Here is a 24,269-nt window from a genome sequence, read left to right as displayed (position 1 = left end):
ATCTTCATTCGGCGCAGGCGCTCTGAGAGAAGGGCGCTCGCTTCCTCAGCACTTCCTCAGTGCGCCTGCGCCGATGACGTCTTCTCTTTCGGAGCGTCCTTCTCTCAGAGCGCCTGCACCGAATGAAGACACGTAAGGGATTTGAATTGCAGACAGGGCCAGCCGGAGGAGCGCGCTCGCTGGCCCTGTCAATCAACAGGAGGAGGGGGCGTTTTTTTGAAAGGAGGATGCGGCGGCTACCAGCAAGTAACCGCCCTACTTGCTGGTAGCAAGGTAATTAACATATTATAAAAAGTGCGGTTTTTAAAGAAACTAAGGCATAGAAAAAGGTAGGAGCACTATATATTGAATAATTGCACTATAAGGATTTTAATTAGCCTAAAAATTACTTTTGGGGGGGTGATAGAAGCCCTTCAGAAGCCCGTTCAGTAATAGTAGAAACAGGGTTTTGCTATCAGTGCTTGGTGGGACTAACCGAACTCCACAGTTCAGAGATTGTGATCCTGCTTATTTCCATCTTACTGCACCATCCCCTGTCCACTATATAGACAACCACGTAAGAAGCTTCAGTTTTATGTGGTTCAAACTCTTAAAGATACCCACACCATTTCTCTAGTCATTATTAGCGAGTCACAGCACTCATACATCATTACTATAAAGTAATATTGTTCTGCTGCTCGATTTTCGTTGAAGAGTATTCCCCCATAAGACTTTTTTATCTAAAGTCCATCCAGTTAGCATTTTACATTATAAAATCTTTTAGCAATCATCAGTAACCTGTTATTGAGCAGAAAGCTTCTCACCACAAGACGCGTCAGGTGCGTAATCAGGAAGTTTGAATGGAATACCAGTTATTAATATCACTAAGATGTTCTCATACTTGGCCATGAAGTCAACTCTTCAGTTCCTCTAACAATGGGTGAAGAGATAACATATGCGGACCTTAGCTTTCATGATTCCAAACATGCATCTACTAGCCATACAGTGGAGAAGAACCCAGAAGGTAAGAGCTCAAAATCAAGTAACATAATATTAATATGTCTATATTTTATAGAAATTATCTGTCAATTTTATGAAAATCAGTTATATGAAATGGTGGCGAGGAGAGAGCGACGTAAAATGACAGTTGCAACTAGAAAAGTTGCAATGGCATTGACTCTTCTATGCCAAAAAAAAGGTGTAGAGGGGAAATAATCACTGACAGTGAAAAAGATTTATTCAAATGGGGCAGTTTCTTCTTCCTTATGCCACCTTATGTTTGGACTCTGGAGTATTTTACTTTACAACAATATTTTATGCAAGAAGAAATTGCATATGATGTTAACGCTGCCCTTGCCAATTTCATTCCAGCGCACGTACTGCTGGAGGAACCATGTAATTTATTATAAGGCATGTAGTTTACGATGACACCGGTCTTGATGAACCTGGGCCTATGATTTATTTTTGCTATATTATGCTGTTCTAGGTTAAATATGATTATACAAAAGGATAAGGGGGCACACCTACATCTGGATTCACATAAAACACTAGCCAATATATAAAAATAGTTTATTTAACAAATATAACAATTAAGAGCTCTTTCACACTCCGGCGTGTACTCCATTTGCCGGAATTACACGCCGGATCCGGAAAAACGCAAGTTAACTGAAAGCATTTGAAGACGGATCAGTCTTCAAAATGCGTTCAGTGTTACTATGGCAGCCAGGACGCTATTAAAGTCCTGGTTGCCATAGTAGTAGTGGGGAGCGGGGGAGCAGTATACTTACAGTCCGTGCGGCGCCCGGGGTGCTCCAGAATGACGTCAGAGCGCCCCATGCGCATGGATGACGTGATCCATGCGATCACGTCATCCATGCGCGTGGGGCGCCCTGACGGTAAGTATACTGCTCCCCCGCTCCCCACTACACTTTACCATGGCTGCCAGGACTTTAGCGTCTTGGCAGCCATGGTAACCATTCAGAAAAAGCTAAACGTCGGATCCGGCATTGCGCCGAAACGACGTTTAGCTTAAGTCCGGATCCGGATTTCAATGGGCATTAATTCCGGATCCGGCCTTGCGGCAAGTGTTCAGGATTTTTGGCCGGAGCAAAAAGCGCAGCATGCTGCAGTATTTTCTCCGGCCAAAAAAGGTTCCGTTCCGGAACTGAAGACATCCTGATGCATCCTGAACGGATTTCTCTCCATTCAGAATGCATTAGGATAAAACTGATCAGGATTCTTCCGGCATAGAGCCCCGACGACGGAACTCTATGCCGGAAGAAAAGAACTCAAGTGTGAAAGAGCCCTAAGGTACCTGATTAATCACACTAAAATAACATAAAATACAATGGTTAAAATAATATCACATAAAACCACACTAAGGGATTGGTTAGTAGTTGGATCGCAAACTTCAGTCTTAAATTCAATGTCTAGTTCAAGATTTTGAGTTTCAACCAATAAATTAATGAGTGCGTTTTTTTTAAAGGTCTGCGGTATACCTGCAGTTTATTCAATATAAGGATTAGTGAATAAGGCAGTCTCTTAGTTTGCGGTATATAGTTCCTCACCGCTTTGACTTTGATTTAACAGTTACAACCTTGCTGTGATTAATTGCAACAAGTTACTCACTGTTTGTCAGCAATGGAGTATTCGTCTTTCTGTGCTTAACGTGGCATCCCACGTGTTATCAGCACATGCGGTCTTACCTCCGATCAGCTTTAAAACTGTTTTTTGAACTAGGAAACAGTCCGCTTTAACGCCGGGGTCAATATGTTGCTAGACCCGCTTTAAAATCCGGCGTACCTTTGTGTCTTTTTATGCAAGACAAAACAGGACTTTCGTTTCTTTTGCTGTAGATGTTTGGATATTGTTGCAAATCCCAAGGCGGTGCGCAGAAGGTATGCTGCGGTTTTCTTCTTGGCTTAGAGACTTGTGTACACCAGACGCGTTTCGGAGTTAGCAGGACTCCTTCCTCAGTTGACTTTTTTAGGGGGAGCACCCATTCCCTGCAATTTGGAGGGTGAGCCATTCCAATATATCCAAACTAGGTTAAATATGCACTCTGTTTGTCCAGCAAAAAATAATAATAAACTTGAAAATGGTTTTCTGCAGTAATTACAGTATATATCACAGCCCACAAACAGAGGTATAACTACAAGCTCTTTGGCCCCCAAATATAAAATCTACAACAGGGGCCCCCACCTACCAAGTGCTAATTTTAATACTGATGTTTTCTTGAGGTATGAAAGGCCTTTAGGCACAGGACCCTGGGTGCCAATTCAAACTGTCCATTCCCTATAGCTACACGCTGCACAAAAAAGTCCACTTACCTTCACCCGAAAAAGGCACAGCTAATGTGTATTATGAAGTATTACTTCCTCTTTGTCATGAAATAAAATACATATCTAATCCACTGTGCTGTGGTGTGAAGGGTTAAATGAATTGAGAAGTCTTGGGCATGTGACAAGAAATTTCTCTACGAGACTGTGCATAATTCACCATGATTCATTTCTCTTTATTTCCTTGCAGTCGCTTCCTTTGAACATAATGCTATTCCCTCCAGATATCAGAAGAAAATGTACATTTTAATAGGGCTACTGGTCTCCATTCTTCTTCTTGCCGTTTTAGCAATTACTATTTCATGTAAGTCTCCCTGTGTGAAGGTATCTTCAAAATAAACTTTCGCTAAATATTAATATGGATGAGACAAACCAAATTGTATGCTGAGGCCAAGACATACTGTATGTCCAAGTAGACCGGGGATGCACAACCTGCCACCCAAGCATCTGGTCATGTTGTGCACTCCTGAAGTAGACTGAGCAAATAAGCAAACAATTACAGACTATTTTGGTGCTAAAGTATGGAATTTACATGACCTTATTGAAATAAAAATCCTCAAAGATCTTTGCCAAATTGATGACTGAGAAAGGTCTTTGCTACCATTTAAGAGGATGAAACGTAAGGTAAATGTTAGCCCTATTTAAATAATGGTCGCGATGTACACTTAGCAGGTACCATACACCCGATAAGCTACCAGCGTACACGCTACCTGTATCCTTAAGGTTCCATTCACTCAACAGTGGCCAAATAAATATCCTTTGGCCAGGTCAGTATATGTCCACCACAAAAAAGTATGGAATAATGTAGTAGACTATGCTATTCCATCAAATGGCATCCCATAAAGCAGTAAACCATTTGTCTTACAATTGGAGCTTATAGGTGACGTATCCCACTGTATGCCTATACAGTGGGACATACTACAACCTTCCATTAGAGGTTTTCGTCTGGAGTCCTCCAGACATAATTTCAACAAAGAATGTGAACAGGGCCATATAGGGGAAGCTGGACACTTGGATATGTTAGACACTTGTTAGTAAATTACAGCGTTTGACCTTCTTAATGAAAGAGCATAATTTCTGAAAGGCAATTTGTCAGCTCCAAAACATCCCCCAAACTAGAGTATGACGCATGTATCCGCAAGTCCGGGTATGTAATTTTTATTTTCATACTCATTTGTATTCCGATACTGTGCTCCCACAAACCAGCTGTAAAATGCGTTGAGAGGACTCCTGTGCTCTTGTGCACAATGGCGGGGACTCAAAGAGGAGTCCTCTCAATGCATTTCACTGCTGGACTTAGCGTTACTTACACTATACACCTTTTACTCTAGTTTGGGAACTGACAGATTCCCTTTAAAGCTAATAGGCACATCACAATAAACCCTGCCACAGAACCCTTTTAAAGTAATGCATTTGTTTTATTACCCTTATAAAGATAAGCGCCCCTAACCTCAAATAATACTTACAATATCTGTGCCATGATAAGTCAAGTCCTTCTGCTCCCGTATAGTAAATTTTTAACTTAGCAATCATATAAAGAATATACAAACCGGATTCCAAAAAAGTTGGGACACTAAACAAATTGTGAATAAAAACTGAATGCAATGATGTGGAGATGGCAAATGTCAATATTTTATTTGTAATAGAACGTAGATGACAGATCAAACGTTTAATCCGAGTAAATGTATAATTTTAAAGGAAAAATACGTTGATTCCAATTTTCACGGTGTCAACAAATCCCAAAAAAGTTGGGACAAGTAGCAATAAGAGGCTGTAAAAAGTAAATTTGAGCATAACGAAGAGCTGGAAGACCAATTAACACTATTTAGGTCAATTGGCAACATGATTGGGTATAAAAAGAGCTTCTCAGAGTGGCAGTGTCTCTCAGAAGCCAAGATGGGTAGAGGATCACCAATTCGAACAATGTTGCGCAGAAAGATAGTGGAGCAACATCAGAAAGGTGTTACCCAGCGAAAAATTGCAAAGACTTTGCATCTATCATCATCAACTGTGCATAACATCATCCGAAGATTCAGAGAATCTGGAACAATCTCTGTGCGTAAGGGTCAAGGCCGTAAAACCATACTGGATGCCCGTGATCTCCGGGCCCTTAAACGACACTGCACCACAAACAGGAATGCTACTGTAAAGGAAATCACAGAATGGGCTCAGGAATACTTCCAGAAACCATTGTCAGTGAACATAATCCACCGTGCCATCCGCCGTTGCCAGCTGAAACTCTACAGTGCAAAGAAGAAGCCATTTCTAAGCAAGATCCACAAGCTCAGGCGTTTTCACTGGGCCAGGGATCATTTAAAATGGAGTGTGGCAAAATGGAAGACCGTTCTGTGGTCAGACGAGTCACGATTCGAAGTTATTTTTGGAAATCTGGGACGCCATGTCATCCGGACCAAAGAGGACAAGGACAACCCAAGTTGTTATCAACGCTCAGTTGAGAAGCCTGCATCTCTGATGGTATGGGGTTGCATGAGTGCGTGTGGCATGGGCATCTTGCATGTCTGGAAAGGCACCATTAATGCAGAAAAATATATTCAGGTTCTAGAACAACATATGCTCCCATCCAGACGTCATCTCTTTCAGGAAAGACCCTGCATTTTTCAACAAGATAATGCCAGACCACATTCTGCATCAATCACAACATCATGGCTGCGTAGGAGAAGGATCCGGGTTCTGAAATGGCCAGTCTGCAGTCCAGATCTTTCACCTATAGAGAACATTTGGCGCATCATAAAGAGGAAGGTGCAACAAAGAAGGCCCAAGACGATTGAACAGTTAGAGGCCTGTATTAGACAAGAATGGGAGAGCATTCCTATTTCTAAACTTGAGAAACTGGTCTCCTCAGTCCCCAGACGTCTGTTGAGTGTTGTAAGAAGAAGGGGAGATGCCACACAGTGGTGAAAATGGCCTTGTCCCAACTTTTTGGGGATTTGTTGACACCATGAAATTCTGATTCAACATATTTTTCCCTTAAAATGGTACATTTTCTCAGTTTAAACTTTTGTTCCTTGATTTATGTTCTATTCTGAATAAAATATTAGAAGTTGGCACCTCCACATCATTGAATTCAGTTTTTATTCACGATTTGTATAGTGTCCCAACTTTTTTGGAATCCGGTTTGTAACTATATTTATATATAAATCGTAATAAGTTGTTCTCCATATACTGACAAAGTGTAAAGCTAAGTGTATGGTGTCAAAATTATTCATCATTAGTAAAAATATTATACGCCAATGCTACGGAAAATGCATTTACACTGGGATACCATTTTTAAACAATAAGAAAGATTCATATATCCCCTACAAAATAAAAGAAGACATTTAGAGAAGACTAGAAAATCACTGTTAGGTAAAGTAATGGAATACATTATCATTTTTACTCGCATATTATATCTTCAAATTCTGCCTTGCCTGCTGGTTTCATCTAGAGATGAGCAAATTTCATATTTTGAAATTCATTCACGCTTTGTTTGGTGGTAAATGCAGAATTGCATTATGGATTCCGTTACCATGGACCATAACGCAATTCTATGATGGAATGCCTAACGGAATGCCTTTAGAGGCATTCCGTTATTCATTCCGTCATAATAGAAGTCTATGGGCTGCAAAACAGATCCGTCCAGTTTCCGTTATGCAGGGGAGTCCTATTATGACGAAATTAATAATGGAATGCCTCTAAAGGCATTCCGTTATGCATTCCGTCATAGAATTGCGTTATGGTCCATGGTAAGGGAATCCATAATGCAATTCTGCTTTTACCACCAAGCAAAGCGTGAACGAGTTTCATAACTTGAAATTCCCTCATCTCTAGTCTAATCCCCTATGCTAACAGCATTTTAGGTCTCTGACACTTTATTATCATTGCTAGTTCGACCTGCCTTCGGGCTGCAATTTGCATATGTAATACAAATAAAGAATTGTGTCCATACTGCATATGTACAGTATATGGAAACATGGTGAAATGATCATCTATACAGCCTACTATACTGATAGTATATAGACTGATATACTGTATTATTGGAAATAATTTGCATGTGTGTTTGCCATGTATTTGCGAGCTGCTCTTGCTGGAAAATTTACATACTTTTGAGGTTTGTAAAAGCAAATTTGTTTCAAAGTATTTCAGGCTTATGAGAAGCAAAATTATTACCGTGGTAGAATTCAAAGTATCTCACAAACACTGGCAAATTTGAGAAATGACCTGTGCATGAGAAATGAAGAGGAACAAAAAGGTAAAAAGTTTAAACATAATCCGGCTGTGAAAGCCATCATAGATTTTCTTTCATGAGAAGTTGGATGATTATCGATAAATGTTTCTTTGATAAATGGTATTTGTTGTACAATATGGACAATTCACTCTATTGTGATACTTCAATTCTGCAGTTCTGATGGCTGCTTCTTGAAAGTTTCCAATATTCTGCTACTTTTCAATTAGTGGATCCTTAGTAGTAACCCCTATTAAACCGACACAGTCTACCGTGGTGTAAGGAGTGTACCCAACTTAAGGTTGATGTGCTCCATGAAGTATGGGCTCAATGGTAACTCTCAGTGGTAGCAGCAATGAAATTATCAACAAATGGCAGTGACAAGGTCAGGTCTACTTAGAACATGAGATCAAAATACAGAAGTAAATCAGAGCATCAACAGACCAATGGGAAACATAGTCAAAGAACGGGATAATGCATCAGAAGCTAAAAAAATACAAACCAAAGAGAAATGCACAGGAACAGGTAAGGTTACTTTCACACTAGTGTTTTTGCTGGATTCAGATAGGTTCAGCAAAAAAAGGCTTCAATTACTGATAATACAACCATCTGCATCCATTATGAACGGATCCGGTTGTATTATCTTTAACATAGCAAAGACGGATCCGTCATGAACTCCATTGAAAGTCAATGGGGGACGGATCCGTTTTCTATTGTGTCAGATTGTGTCAGAGGAAATGGATCTGTCCCAAATGACTTGCATTGTGGGTCATGCTGGATCTGTTTTGCTTCGTATCCCATGACGGAAAGAAAACCGCAGCTTAGCTTGTTGCGGTTTGCTCTCCGTTATGGGAACTCAACCAAACGGAACGGAATGCATTTTGGAGGATTCCATTCTGTTCAGTTGCGTTTTGTCCCCATTGACAATGAATGGGGACAAAACAGAATCGTTTTTCACCGGTATTGAGATCCTGTGACTGATCTCATTACCGGAAAATAGAAACGCTAGTGTGAAAGTAGCCTAACAACTCATAAAAATTAGAGCCTAGAGCATCAAAAACAGAATGTCAAAGCAATAGACAGACACAGAACACACAACGTCCAGCGGGTAAGTGTTAATAGATACTGGTCTGCAGGGTGTACTTGCTACATCTGGATGACATCATCAGGAAGGGAAAGCATTGAGAGAAATGGGAGTCAGGTGAAGTTGGTAACTTTTTCTGCTCTCTCGATGTAGAGTTTTACTCTGTGATTTATATTCTAAAATTATAATGCTTTGTTAAATAATGTTTATGTGTAAATGATGTTTTAAATAATATTTAACACCATTTTAATTCATGGAATTTTTATTTAAAACTTCATGGTCTAGAGTCTTGTCTGCTCTGTCCAATGAACTGGGTTCCAATAAAGAAGAAATGTTACTCTATGTCTGATGAAATGCTGTCATGGCAAGAATCGCAGAGGTTTTGCTCAGCTCAAAACGCTAGTCTTATAATGCCAAAAACATCACAGGAAGGGGTAAGAAAATAAATTGTTGAAAAAATAGCAAAACCAATAACAATAATAGGGGGGCATTTATCAAACTGGTGTAAAGGGAAACTGCCTTAGTTGCACATAGCAACCAATCAGATTCCACCTTTCATTTTCCAAAGAAGCTTTGGAAAATGAAAGATGGAGTCTGATTGGTTCCTATGGGCAGTTTTCCTTTAAATCAGTCAATTGTCTTAAGTTATGTCATCCTGGTTCTACTCAATGGTGAAGATTTATCAAAATTGGTGCTAAGGAAACCTGGCTTAGTTGCCCATAGCAACCAGATTCCACCTTTCATTTTTCAGAGCTGCTTTTCAAAATGAAGGTGCAATCTGATTGGTTGTTATGGGCAGCTAAGCCAGTTTTCCTGTACATCAGTTTTGATAAAGCTACCCCATAGTGTTTGTCATGATTTTAGTATTATATTTCCTATATAAAATGCTGAAAATCAACTTGAAGAATAAAAGAACATAACCATGTACCTTAAGAGGATTTAGAGCCTTGGTTCACACTGGCCCCCTGCATTCTCCATGGTGTAGAATTTGTCAAGTTTTCTCCATTTCTGCCTATCCTGTTGTTAAGTCTCAACCCGATTCCAGAATTGGAAGAAGTAAAATCCTATTCTGGGCCTCAATACTGCTGTGCTGTTGCAGTTAGTGCTACTGCTGCACTGTTACATTCAGCCCCTTTAATTGGTTCTGCATTAATGGACAGCAGAGACGAGTAGCAGTTGAAGATAAATGGGTTCAGGCACGACAGGAATTAACCTGCTAGAGGGCAGGTCAGGAAAGTGTGGACAAAGAAGAAGAGCTGGTCCCAGTGGTGATTTGATAGACAACATATATGTTCAGGTGAACTGCTGAAATCCATACACATGTAGCTAGGCTGGTCTTTGGGAGATGTGCACAGTTCGTCGCTTACTCCTAGACCACGACTAATGAAATGGTGAGCAGGCAGAAGTCGTCAGATATTTTGGGAGCTCTGTCGACCGAAGAATGCAAAAGCAACTGCTGAAAGACGGAGGCAAGGCTCTCTGTAAGAACATTAGAAGTGTTCTGATTGGAAAGCAGACAGTTTTGTCCAACCAGCAGGTTTACCGATCACTTTTACTCAAAATCAGGACTGACTTTGGTTAGACAATTGGATCAAATTTCTACAACTCCCATGCCTAATTTATGATGAGCTGCATTCCTCGTCAAATATTAGACACATAATCCAGGAGTCTGTGCACCTAAACAGATAGGGCCAGATTTATCAATGGCTCAAGTCAGAATAATGGAGTGAAAAAGTCGCAAATTTTTGCGCAATCGCTTAAACTACGCAAAGATTTGCGACTTTTATTAGCTCTGCGCTATGCTCGCCAGTTTTCTGAAAGTGGGTGTGTTTTCTTATGTAAATGAATCGCTAGATAGATTTACTATTGTGACAATTTAAAAAGTCGCAAAAAAATTTGCAAAATCACTCCAGTGCGGACCATGCTTTTTAAAAGAACATGCAACTTTTTGTAAAGCCGCTTACTGACAGATAAACTGCTACCGTCAAACCACATGACTTTAGCTATATGTGAAAGTGGAGCGAGCTGTCAGAGTAATGATAAATCTGGCCCATAGTATCTACAACAGCTCAGAACTGCCATAGATCTCTGGCTTCTTTTGCACCAGAAAGCTGGTGTAAATAAAGAGATGATAAAGGGAAATGATAAATTTCTGAAAAATGTACATTATATAAAAAAAATAATTTGGCTCCACATTAAAGGGGTTCTGCAGTTTGTTTAAACTGATGATCTATCCTCTAGATAGATCATCAGCATCTGATCGCTGGGGGTCCAACACCCGGACTGAGCTTAGCCCCGCCCAGGCCATTGATACTAGTCGTGACGTCACTGGGCCTGCGGTAAACAGTGAGAAGGCCGCGACGCTCCTGGAGCGCCGCTGCCTTCTCAAACAGCTGATCGGCGGGGGTCCCGGGTGTTGGACCCCCGCCGATCAGATGCTGATGATCTATCCAGATTATAGATCATCAGTTTATACAAACTGCAGAACCCCTTTAAGATATAGTTTATTTGAAATATTTTATCTATTGGTATGGAATGAAATGACTTTTTCACATTCCTAGAACATACAACGCATGCTTGCTTTTTCTCTTACTTTGAGATATCCCAAGACAAGTGATGCCTGATGACCAGGTTTAAAAATAATTTTGCATTATTCTGTGGATAACACAAACTTTTTTTTTCAAAGCTGGTCATCTGGTACCATCACCTTGGGATTTCAAACCAAGAGGGAAGGTAAGGAATGACATATCTGCAAAATTTTAATCTCACCCCTGCTTCTCTATATAAGTAAGTGGCCCCCGTGTAGGTCTTCTCCTCTCTGTCACTGTAATAATATGAGTACACAACTTATCTTTCCTTCTCATTTCATATTTTTACATTTAGTGTATTAAATTAAGACATATTTTTATATTTATAACAAATTTATATTATACCCTGAAATAATTAAATATAATTAAAAATATTTTTAGGACTTCATCAGTTCTATGTTTTGGAAGTCGAATAAACCTCCTCTATGGATAGGTCTTTCATGTTCCTCAAATACAAATGAGAAATGGCTGTGCTTAGATAACACAACATATGTGACTAGGTGAGTAAGTAACATCAGTATATTTTTTATGATTTCAATGCAGTTATTGAAGCCAGTTATTATGTTCAAACAGTAGTAGTAGAGAAGTACCTGTCCTTAAAATTTAATTGCCATTTCACTACCAAAAATTAAATTCCTAACATATGTGATGCTGATGGGAAGATATTTATGAAGCTTTATTTTTCAGTTAATTTTACCTTCCTGATGTCTGTATTCAGCCCTTAGCAACCCTATTTCTCTATGCCTCTATTTCAGCATCTTCCTAAGATGGCCTCTGCTGCACTTCCTCTGATGATCTTTGCCCTGTCCTTGGGGCCATCCTCTATTTCCCTCACTTCCCATAACCCCTTGCTCTCCTCACATGAACTAGCAGGACCAATCAGAATGCAGATAACTTCCCCCACTACCCCAGAGCAGTGTGTATCCTCTCACATACAGCTAACCAGAGACAAGCCCTGCAATTACATATAATCAGTAAGCATTTGTTTTAGCCTCTTAATAGTCACATTAAAAGTTTTTTTCGGAATCATTGTGGGGTATATATAGTGCATTAAATAACTTTTATTTTTAGGGGGAAAGATAAAAAAAACAGAAATTTTTACATTATTTTGTGGAATTTTTTATGGCGTTCACTGTATGGTAAAAAAAAAACGTAATTTTATTATGTGGGTCACTACACTGATGATAATGTCACATTTCTACATTTATTTTTTACTATCTTTCTCCCCTCCTCCTCTGCAGCTGCTCCCTCATTCACCTCCACACTGACAGGGAGGGGGGTGGCTGCTTTAGCTGCTCATATGTCTGTTTTGTATTTTCTGAAAGCTGACATTCCAAGCTTTCAGACAATACCAGAATGACAGCAATACGTTTAGTACAGTGGAAGATATCACTGATAGAAATCGTCATGTAGTGAACACTGCTGAAAGTGAAAATAACTCCCAACTAGATTTCTAACAGTGATTTCTCCTCTGTTGCTTTGGCTTTAGCTGTCATTGGTGGTCTTGTATGAAAGCTTTGAATGTCCGCTGTCAAACAAGATCAGTTGCATGTTTCTTGCTGCTACCATTCAGGAGAAAGCAGCATCTAAAGCAGCCCTCCCTCTCCACTCTCTGCCGGAGCCCAGGCACTCGGGGCTCTGCTCCTCCATCTCTTGTTTATATCAGAGAGGAGATGGCTGCACATGACAACTGTTTGAGAAGAGGCTGCTCGATGTGAAAGTGACACACATTTCTGGGTGTTATTATGAGGTGAAACTGAAAAAGATTAAATTATAAAGCACAAAAGCATTTATACAGCAGGGTGTACTATACCATTAGAGTATAAAAAATGAAACGACAGTTACACTGTCGTTAGATTCCACTGTTACACTGTTAGATTGCATAGGCAATACAGCCAGAGAGGGGCCGGCCAAAGAAAGGAGTGGAGCTTGGGTGCAACAAGAGCAATGGTGGCACTCTTATTGCGCCAATGACCTAATTTGCATATTAGGAAAAAGTATCATAAATGAGTTTCATAACTCAGTTTTTCAACAAAAGAATTATGACAATCGGGTGAAGAATAGAGATGTCCCGAACTATTCGCCGGCGAACATAGCTTGTTTGCGTTCGCCACGGCGGGCGAACATATGCGATGTTCGGTCCGCCCCCTATACATCATCATTGAGCAAACTTTGACCCTGTACCTCACAGTCAGCAGACACATTCCAGCTAATCAGCATACCCTCCCTCCCAGACCCTCCCACCTCCTATCAAAAAGCAAGGACAGCATCCATCTTTGATTCATTCTGAAGCTGCAGTGTCACAAGTTTGACTAAGTTGTAATCGCAATGCGATTAATACAGGTTATATTAATCACATTGCGAAGTCAACTTAGAGCTGGGTTCCTAATGGTTGTATTGCTATGATATAATGAAGATTGAGAATATAGTGTTATATTCGTTATATTCATCAATTCTAGCAATACAGCCATTAGGAACTCAGATCTAAATTGTAATCGCAATGCGATTAAGGCTGAGTTCACACGGGCGAGATTTCCCAATGAACGCATTGCACCCGCACTGAATCCGGACCCATTCACTTCTATAGGGCTGTGCACATGAGCGGTGATTTTCACTCATCACTTATGCGTTGCGTGAAAATCGCAGCATGCTCCTCATTGTGCGTTTTTCATGCAACGCAGGCCCCATAGAAGTGAAAGGGGCTAAGTGAAAATCGCAAGCATCCGCAATCAAGTGCGGATGCGGTGCGATTTTCACGCACGGTTGCTAGGTGACAGTCTATTCACGGTGATGGACCATGTGATTGGACCATGTGATCTGACGTCACCACAGGTCCTTTAGCCGGCAGCTCATTATTAAAGAAGTAAGAAGAGACCGGCAGCTACGCGATCAAGAGGAGAAGGTGAGTTAATTATTTTTTTATTTTTTAACCCTCAATTGACCACCTACTAAGCATTCTGTATTAAAGAATGCTATTATTTTCCCTTATAACCATGTTATAAGGGAAAATAATAACATCTACACAACACCGAACCCAAACCTGAACTTCTGTGAAGAAGTTCGGGCCTGGGTACCACAGTCAGTTTTTTATCACGCGTGCAAAACGCATTGCACCCGCGCGATAAAAACTGAACAACGGAACGCAATCGCAGTCAAAACTGACTGCAATTTGGTACCTACTTGCGCGGGTTTGCCGCAACGCATCCGGACCTTATCCGGACACGCTCTTGTGAACTCAGCCTAATACAGGTTATATTAATCGCATTGCGAATTTAACTTAGAGCTGGGTTCCTAATGGTTGTATTGCTAGAATATAACGAAGATTGAGAATATAGTGCTATATTCGTTATATTCGTCAATTCTAGCAATACAACCATTAGGAACTTAGCTCTAAGTTGAATTCGCAATGCGATTAATGCAGGTTATATTAATCGCATTGAGAATTCAACTTACCACACTCTGCGTCAACTACGTAATTTTCCATGGGAGTTTTGCCATGGATCCCCCTCCGGCATGCCACAGTCCAGGTGTTAGTCCCCTTGAAACAACTTTTCCATCACTATTGTGGCCAGAAAGAGTCCCTGTGGGTTTTAAAATTCGCCTGCCTATAGCGGTTCGCCCGTTTGCGAACATTTGCGGAAATTCGCGTTCGCCGTTCGCAAACGGAAAATTTTATGTTCGCGACATCTCTAGTGAAGAACAGCTAAGTGTCGATACAGTTAGAAAGGGAGGTTACTGGTGACAGATTCTCCTTAAGATCACTAATGCTGGCTTGGCATTAAAGAGCTTGAAATTAGTCACATATAGTTCAAGGAAACCTAAGAATGTCATGTAAAACTTTTCAGGCACATTGGAGCACTTACAATTCAGGTCAAATATATTCAGACTGGAATGGAACTGCCCTACTGATTCGGCTAAATCCAATTTAAAGAAAACATATGACTAGAGCAGATTTTTATTGCCTGCAAACAGGTGCAGTGCGACAGTCCTGCAGGGTGAGCGAATGTGAGGTCACAGGGGTAGTTAACAAACCGAGGGTTGCTCTTGGTACTCACAGTTTTTATTTTCCCTGGGCAGGCGTACAGCAGTGATGGAGAGGCTGGCACATGAATCCTCTGGGGCACTCTCTGTGTATAGGGACCAGGCCAGGTGGTAGGTGAGGTACCCTGGGTGTTGTGGGTTTAGTGTGTCTGTGGCAAGATCCCTTATAGTTCGTGAAGCCAGTGCCGGTAACGGTGGCACACCGATTTTTTGTAGGAATAATTGAGGTACACAAAGTTGCAGTGAACCAGAACTTCTTTTTACTGAACATTTCAACTATATACAGTCTTCAGTTAGTTCCATAGGTATAATTTTGAATACAGGCAGGCTTCATACAATTGGCAGGCAAAGTCTTTGCAAGATACTCAGAGGGTATAACACTTACAGATCAGGCTGTACTTTCCTCAAATCCTGTCTGGCTTTCACCAAGGACCGTATGCCCTATTGCTGGCTTTATCCTTGGATAGGGGAACCTTCCTCTGGTATATATCTTCTTGCTTTTAATATCCTTATGCCCTTCAGCTTTCTATTTGGCTGGATAAAAGTGGCTCTGCTCTGTACTTGATAAGGTGCTAGTTATCTTCAGGAGGGAACCTCTTCTCCTGGAAGCAAGCTAGGAGCCTGGGCTATCTAGCTGCATGTCAGAAGATGCTTCCCAGCTATCTTCTTGTTAAAGTGCACACTGGCTTCTGACTACACACCCTCTCTCTGGTCTGGAACTGACTATATATACAGTACTAGGGGGTTCTCTAGCTCCCTCTACTGCCTAGGAGGAGGAACTACACCCCTAACAGGCCTGGCACACAGGAGATAACATTAAAATACACATTACAATGCAATATAAAATACCATAACCATGTTCCACAGGAGGTGGAGAACAACGTGACCCAATTGACTCTTGTGTAGTGCCCACCCTTACGTAGTGGGACACTACACAGGGACCTTGAAAACCATTAGAAATTGATATAAAAAAGCATGTTGGAAAATTGTTTAATGTTTCATTATATAATGAATATCAATCAGTTGCTATGAACTTGAATACCCCTTTAAGTATCATAAATCTAATCTAATCTAACCAGTCTTACAATGTGGGCAGGACTGGTTAGCTCCACTTGCAGAGCTCCTAGAGCAGTGATGGGCAAATTGTGGCTCTCCAGCTGTTGTAAAACTACAAATCCCATCATGCCCTGCTGTAGGCTGATAGCTGTAGGCAGACTGGGCATACTGGGAGTTGTAGTTTTACAACAGCTGGAGAGCCGCAGTTTGCCCATCCCTGGCCTAGAGAAATGAGGTATCAGGGTCCCACTACACACTACTGCTCTACAATACATGGTAATGATGCGATCCTGTCTATGATATGCCATCATGGCTGAGCAGCCTGACAGCTAAACTCACTAATGTATAGTATATACCCTCTCACCCCCTCTCCCCTAGGACGTTCTGAATGTTGTGTCAACTAATCCTTCTCACATTGAAGGACAAGTTGCTGGTGGCCATTTAAAATCATTCTTATCGAACACCAAAAGAATCTGGCACAAAAAATCTACAAAAAAAAAACCTTTTTAACATTTTTCAAGGAATAAGAGGCCCATAAAAGAAAGAAAAAACTTAACTCGCCTGCTAAAGTTTTCTCTGTTCCAACACTTTTCGACTTGATGCAGTTATCTTTCCAAATGTTCTGTTCATATCAAGACCTGAAGCACCTGATTTGAAAAAATAAATAAATAAATCAGCCAGATGAGTACTGAGGAGATGACAGAAGGTTCTGGAGACTGAGCCACCAGAGAGCTTGTATAACTGAATTCACAGTGAAGGGCATTCTGCAGCTTGCTGTGTATTAGAATACATGCAAACTACAAAAGCCAAATGGAGCTCAATTCTGAATGCAAACAGTTGTAAATATTTATCCCATAATACAGTCAATGCAATAAAATTGCCCAAAATGTATTAATAGCCTTTAAAGGGTTTCTGTCACCCCGCAAAACAAATTTTTTTTTTTTGGGATAGTTAGATTCCTCATAGTGCGATATAGGAGAATATAATGCTCTTACTTACTTTCATGCGGCCGATTCTTTATAAAACGAACTTTTATAATATGTAAATGAGGGCTCTACCAGCAAGTAGGGCGTCTACTTGCTGGTAGCTGCTGCAGAAATCTGCCCCCTCGCCGTGTTGATTGACAGGGCCAGCCGTGATCTCCTCCTCCGGCCGGCCCTGTCAGTAATTCAAAAATCGCGCGCCTCGCGTCATTCGGCGCAGGCGCTCTGAGATTAGGAGGCTCGTATCCTCAGCACTCCCTCAGTGCGCCTGCGCCGATGACATCACCGAAAGAGAAGACGTCATTGGCGCAGGCGCACTGAGGGAGTGCTGAGGATACGAGCCTCCTCATCTCAGAGCGCCTGCGCCAAATGACGCGAGGCGCGCGATTTTTGAATTACTGACAGGGCCGGTCGGAGGAGGAGATCACGGCTGGCCCTGTCAATCAACACGGCGAGGGGGCGGATTTCTGCAGCAGCTACCAGCAAGTAGACGCCCTACTTGCTGGTAGAGCCCTCATTTACATATTATAAAAGTTTGTTTTATAAAGAATCGGCCGCATGAAAGTAAGTAAGAGCATTATATTCTCCTATATCGCACTATGAGGAATCTAACTATCCAAAAAAAAAAAAATGAGTTTTGCACGGTGACAGAAACCCTTTAAGGAGACATCAAAATGTATGAGAATGGAATGAGCCGGGCCTAGCATTCACTTATTGGCCTCAATTACATTTACTGCTAATTTGCATGCCAGGCACATGTAATCTAGAACCTGGTATTGTGCCTTTGCTCAAATATATGCTTTACATCAGGGATGCCCAACCTGTGGCCCTCCAGCTGTTGCAAAACTACAATTCCCAGCAATTCAGGCATGCTGAGCGTTGTAGTTTTGCAACAGCCAGAGGGCCGCAGGTTGAGCATCCCTGCTTTACATGAAAGATAATAATGTGTTGTTTTCTATGAATGTTTATGTGGGAGTGACATCATGGGTCACTTTTCCCCATTCCTATTCATCCCATCTTATGGACTTGAAAGAATCTGTAAAGAGAAAAGCAGGCATTCCTGAAATTTACTAGATCTGAATTTCAGGAAAAATGTAATTCGCCACAAAGCCGAATTTCCTTGTGCTTCATGGTAATGAATAAATTTTCCTGGAAATGACCGAAAAGGGGTCTGAGGGGTTCAATGACGGATTTGGCACAATCACCGTTCCCCATCATTGTGCCCCCTACTTACAAAGAAGTATGACTAAGTAATTTGTTACGAAGCAAATTTCTTTGTGGTATTTGATGAAGCAGCCGAATGGAAGTTTTGATAACTTTGCTCATGTCTATTTATATTCTTTGAAAATTGTATTCAGATGATCAGTTTACATATTAGATTACAAGGACCTTTCTGTTTACACTAGAGCACAGAATAAAATAGATGATTTTTAATTATTTAATTTTTTGTTTAACTGTGATAATTTTATAATTTACATTTACATTGCAGCTCATACTGGTCATCACAGTGCAGAGATATGCAATGTGCCTCTTCTGACTTCAGATCAAGCAATCCATCTTTGTTTAAATCATGCAGTACTCCGCTGAAATTCATTTGTGAACGGTTGCCTGTAAACCTTCTGGCATTACTTTAGAAATCTTTCATTTACAGTCATGTAATAAAGGTTATATACACATTTGAAATTATTTTTTCCTTGTTCATTTGTTTCATACTGTAAGTTCAATTAAGAAATCTCCTAAATAGTCTTTTATTGGTTGCTGAAGAGACTGCGTTACTCCTTACATGGCTAGCTGTGATGCTGCCTCTAACACAGTAACATTGTTCCTGGATGCTGTTTATCTACTTCATGGAGGGCCTGTCCTCTCTGCTCTACCCTTTTCTCCTCTCAGAGTAGAACATTGTATAATTAGATTTAGATACCAGCAGTGAGCAGAGGCAGTTGTGTATAACAAAATGGCCGTATCAGAGTTTAGAGAAGGAGGAAAGCACCCATGATACTGTTTTCTAGGGAGGTAGATCACACAGGCTGCATCAGAATATTGAGCCGGAGGAGTGCGCTCACTTAGAAGAGATTGCATTTAGAAGAGAGAATCAATCTAGTTTTACAGTATATAGGGGGAGTAGAGCTCTCATGGTCTGCAGAGGAAATGGGGAAGGAATCATATACTCCTCAGGATCAGTTTTTGCAAAGAGAAGAGGAGGTCGAAAAAGGGATTGAATCAATAAAGACAGCCAAAAGGAATTTCTGGGCCACATACACCTAGTTTCTGTTACAAAGAGTAGGGTCAGGGTGGAGACACACATTAGCAGGTGATCTGTGTATTAATAAGGAGCGTTCACAAAATGGCATAGGCTGAGTAGGGTGGGCAGAAGAGATACAAGGGTAGAAGGGCTTTGATGAGCAATGGGGTGTAGAAAAGAAAGTAATAAGGGCTAAAAAAGAATAGGGGGGACACAAAGTGGCAGTGGCCTTTTGGAGGTGGGGCAGGAGAACAGAAGCTGTTAGGGACTTTGTAAGGATGAAAAAGGGATAAGAAGGTAGAGAAGACACACAATGGCAAGGACTTTGGAGCACACTTACTAAGACCAACATTTTAGATGCCGGTCTTAATAAACCCCTAAGCTGGTCGTGGTTCCGCCAAAGTTATGAAGAGGCGCCGGCCTCTTCATAACTTCAGCGGATCCTCTGCCAGTTGTAGCTGTCTTACAGATAGACCTTTTTCTACACCTGAAACAGGAGTAAAAAATGGTAAATCAGATGGACCTGCCTGATATTTCATATTTCAGCATCATAAATGACCCCCTTTATATATAGGGAGGGGAAAGGGGGCAGAGTGAGGCAGGAGAAGAAGGCACAAAATAGGGAAGAAGGAGGAACACAAAATAGAGTGGACCCTGAGGGGGGACAGAAGTAAAGACAATGAAAAAAACAAATACACATTAAACTAGAGCTGTGATGTGATCTCCTTACAACAGTTTACCATTTAAAAACTTTTTTTTTTTTATTCAACGCTACAACACACTAGATGTACTAATCATTTTAACCTTTTTAAAGGTGTACATACCCTTAAAGCTGCCTTTTAACTCGTGTTCAATATACTATAGACGTGTATACAAATCAGGTTATAAATATACATGGTATTTGCATTCTGGAACCAGAAAAGTCAAATAAGCTGTTTATTTGCAATTGTTTCCTTTCATAATTAGCATGAGAAGCAGGACATGACTATTTTGCACATAAAAAAAATGCACCAAGAAGAAGTTGTTGCAATGTAAGGATGATATGTGTACAGTGTTACAATATTAGAGCGAAATTATATGTTTATTGAGAAAAACTGTACAATTGAAAGGAGGTTCTAGGACCCTGTTGGGCCACCTCTAGCCTGGATACAGGATGATATATGGTTAGATAGGTTGCTGGTAGATGGGTTGCTGAAGCTGGTGCACCAGCAGAACTTGTAAATGTTCAATGGACGCTTTATCTGGAGACCGGGCAGGACAAGGAAATGTTACAATCTGGTGGAGACATCCAGTGGACACATGTACAATTGAAGTGAATCCAAAAAAGAAGAAAAAGTATAACTGCAAGATACTCTTCTGTATCCACTCCTGTGCATGGTTAAAATAGCTGCATCAAAAATTGCCACAAAAACTATGTGTGACTCTAGCCTTAAACCGTGGGAACAGTGTCACTAGTCCTAGTGCTGCCTTCTGTTACAGTCTGTGAGATCCAGCCTCCTGGATCTAACAGGCAGGAAGTTCTAAGTGTATTACAGTGTATTACAATGCATTACAATACAGAAGTATTGTAATGCATTGTAAAGGGGATCAGACCCCAAAACTTGAAGTCTCAGAGTGGGACAAAAAAAAAAAGTAAAAAAAGAAGTTAAAAAAATAAAGTTTTACAACAAATTAAAAGTTTCAAGTAAAAAAAGAGTGTCCTTTTCCCAAAATAAAGTTAAAAAAAAGTAGACATATTAGGTATGGCCGTGTCCATATCGACCGACTGTATAAAAATATCACATGATCCATCTGTCAGGTTAACGCCGTAAAAAATTTAATAAAAACTGTGTCAAAAAAACATTTTCTTGTCACTTTGCCTCACAAAAAGTGTAATATAAAGGTGTATTTAGCCCAAAATTGTACCAATCAAACCATAATCTCATCCCGCAAAAAATGAGCCCCTACCTAAAACAATCACCCAAAAAATATAAAAAATAGGGCTCTTAGAAAATGGCAACACAAAAACAAGATTTTATTCAGTTCAAAAATGATTTCAATGTGTAAAACTTAACATAAATAAAAAATAATAGACATATTAGGTATCGCCATGTCCTTAACAACCTGCTCTATAACAATATCACATTATATGCCCTGTCAGGTGAATGCTGTAAAAAATATTTAAAAAAAAGATGCCAAAACAGCAATTGTTTTTACCTTGCCTCACAAAAAGTTTAATACCAAGCGATCAAAAAGTCTTATGTACCCCAAAATCATACCGATCAAACTGTCACCTCACTGTGCAAAAAATGAGACCCTACCTAATACAATCACTTAAAAAATAAAAACCAATGGCACACGCAAACCAATCCATGGATCCTGCCATGTGCCCCCACAGCAGTTTACCACCACATATGGGGTGTTGCCATATTCAGGAAAAAATGGGTAACAAATTATGGGGTGCTTTTTCTCCTGTTACCCCTTGTGAAAATGAAAAAACTTGGGGCTAGAGCAACACTTTATTGAAAGAAAAATAAACTTTTCATTTTTACAGCCAAGTGTTTCCAACTTCTGTAAAACGCTTAGGGGGTCTAAGTGGTCAGTACCCCCTTTAATATATTCTTTGAAGGATGCAGTTTCCAAAATGGGGTCACTTTTTGAGGGTTTCCACTGTAGGGGTATGTCTGGGTCTCTTCAAATACAGAATGGTGCATAAAAACCATTTAGCAAAATCTGCCTCCAAAATCCATATGGCGCTACTTTTCTTCTGACCACTGCCATGGGCCATAGAGCACTTTACCGCCACATATGGGGTATTTCTGTAAATTGCAGAATCAGAGTAATGTATATTGAGGTTTATTTTGATGTTAACCCTTGCTGTGTTGAAAGAAAAAATTTATTAACATAAAAGATCTATCCAAAAAGTGAAATTTTTAAATTTCACCTCCATTTTCCTATAATTCTTGTGGAACACCTCAAGGGTTAACAAAGTTTGTGACATCAATTTTGAATAATTTGTGGATGTGGTTTCTAAAATGGGGTCATTTATGGGTGGTTTCTATTACATAAGCCCCTCTAAATGACTTATAACTAAATTGGTGCTTAGTAAAATGGTTTTGGAAATTTTGTTGAAAATGTGAAAAATTGCTTCTAAGGTCCTAAAAAAATTAAATTACATTTACAAAATTATGCCAACATAAAGCAGACATATGGGGAATGTTGATTGATAACCATTTTATGAGGTATTACTATCTGTCTTAAAAAGTAGAGAAATTCAAATTTAGAAATTGTGAATTTTACCCAATTTTTGGTAAATTTTGGATTATTTTATAAATAAAGGTGAAATATATCGAATCAAATTTACCACTGTCATGGAGTACAATGTGTCACTAGAAACCAATCTCCGAATGGCTTAGATAAGTAATAAGGCCGATTTATTGGCCTGTATTTGTGGGAGGGGCTCTGCCCCGCTATTTTATGGTCACTCTCCCCCCTCCACTTTGTACGTCGGTTTCAGCACACGTTACCCAGGTGAGCGTGGCCACAGCAGACTGAAGCACCACAACATACCCACACTGCCCCTCGCTCATCTCCAGACTGCGCCCCGCAAGCCGAGGTAAGTAGCCGCCTCAGTCAGCGGCCCCGTTGTTTCAGTCCGGTCGGCGGCGCCAGCTCCCCAGGTAAGGGGGAGTAACGCTGCACCGGAGCGATCTGCCTAGGCAGCCCCGGCTCCCACGCGGCAGTGTAGGTAGGATGTAGAGGTCAGCGTGATCCCGATCTCGTGCTTCGTCGCTTGGTTAATGTTTGGCATGGGCCGCTGTGCCACTAGTGAGGCAGGGTTTTCTTCTTTTTTCTTTTCCCCTCCGATCACTCACGTTTTGTCCCCTCTCCTTGTATTAGCTGGCTTGCTCGCTCCCGGTCTCCCGCGCAGTGTCTGTGGCAGCCACGCTCCCCGATCCTGTCTGAGTTCTTGCGCCCCTGGTGGCCACAGCTGGGTTTCCAGGCCGGAGGTTCGCAAGCCAGCATTGTTGCAGGCAAGGATACTGGCGCCCTCTGGTGTTTCACTCCTGCTATTGCACACAAAAAAAATATACCCATATATATATGCCCGCAAAAAAAAAATATACACTCATTTTATATGCTTGCAAAAAAATAAATAAAATATATACTCATATATATATATATGTTTGCAAAAAAAAATGTAAAATGTATACTCATATATATGTTTGCATAAAAAAAATATATATATATACACGTACAATGGTTATAGCGAGATTCTCCATTCTCATCTCACTAGATCGCGTTCAGTCATTTTCAGATACGTAATTATCACGTTAGTTCGCTTCATACCGCAACAGACTACGCATGGCACGCTCGTATATTTATCAATCTCTTTCACGTTTCAAGTCACTTATCGCCGTTTCCTTATCCATTTAAGTATGTTTCTTCGTTCTCTCTCCAGGCCGATGCCGCTCCCAGTTCTGGGTTCGCAGCCTTTTTTGGCACACACTGGCTAGCGAACGAGTGGCCTAACGAGGTCAAGACACTGCCGGGGTTTCTACAGTCTTCAGCTTCCTTTGAGGTTTACCCCATAGCTGCAGCCGCTCATGTTTGGGGTCACGAATGGACCGGTCATACGGTATTATTCGTTTCCGACACCGCAACGGTCATTGATATCTTGAATAACTATCAGGAAACCAGGGCGGTGGCAGTCCTCCTGTTATTACAGATATATACCTCATCCGAACATTGAGATG

General features: G+C 40.7%; 1 protein-coding gene across 1 annotated transcript; it reads left to right on the top strand.

The window, feature by feature from the left end:
* The first annotated feature begins 868 nt into the window (after nt 1–868).
* Nucleotides 869–19,147, top strand: LOC121005276 (C-type lectin domain family 12 member A-like). Its single transcript, XM_040437910.1, has 6 exons — nt 869–1,003; nt 3,508–3,621; nt 7,453–7,566; nt 8,909–9,057; nt 11,593–11,711; nt 18,781–19,147. Exons 1-6 carry the CDS (start codon nt 916–918, stop codon nt 18,923–18,925), a joined length of 729 nt encoding a protein of 242 aa, XP_040293844.1. The 5' UTR covers nt 869–915; the 3' UTR covers nt 18,926–19,147.
* Nucleotides 19,148–24,269: the final 5,122 nt, after the last annotated feature.

This window comes from Bufo bufo, chromosome 6 (assembly GCF_905171765.1).
Source record: "Bufo bufo chromosome 6, aBufBuf1.1, whole genome shotgun sequence".
Taxonomy (NCBI): Eukaryota; Metazoa; Chordata; class Amphibia; order Anura; family Bufonidae; genus Bufo; species Bufo bufo.
The sequence above is the reverse complement of the archived record's forward strand: the minus strand, read 5'-3'. Positions and strand labels throughout refer to the sequence as shown.

Bases quoted from the DNA above. Each gene is read 5' to 3' on its own strand.
- LOC121005276 (XM_040437910.1), top strand. From the start codon at position 916: ATGGGTGAAGAGATAACATATGCGGACCTTAGCTTTCATGATTCCAAA. The intron at 3,622-7,452 runs GTAAGTCTCCCT...TTTGTTTCAAAG, and splicing joins TTTAGCAATTACTATTTCAT to TATTTCAGGCTTATGAGAAG. The intron at 9,058-11,592 runs GTAAGAAAATAA...AAATATTTTTAG, and splicing joins CAAAAACATCACAGGAAGGG to GACTTCATCAGTTCTATGTT.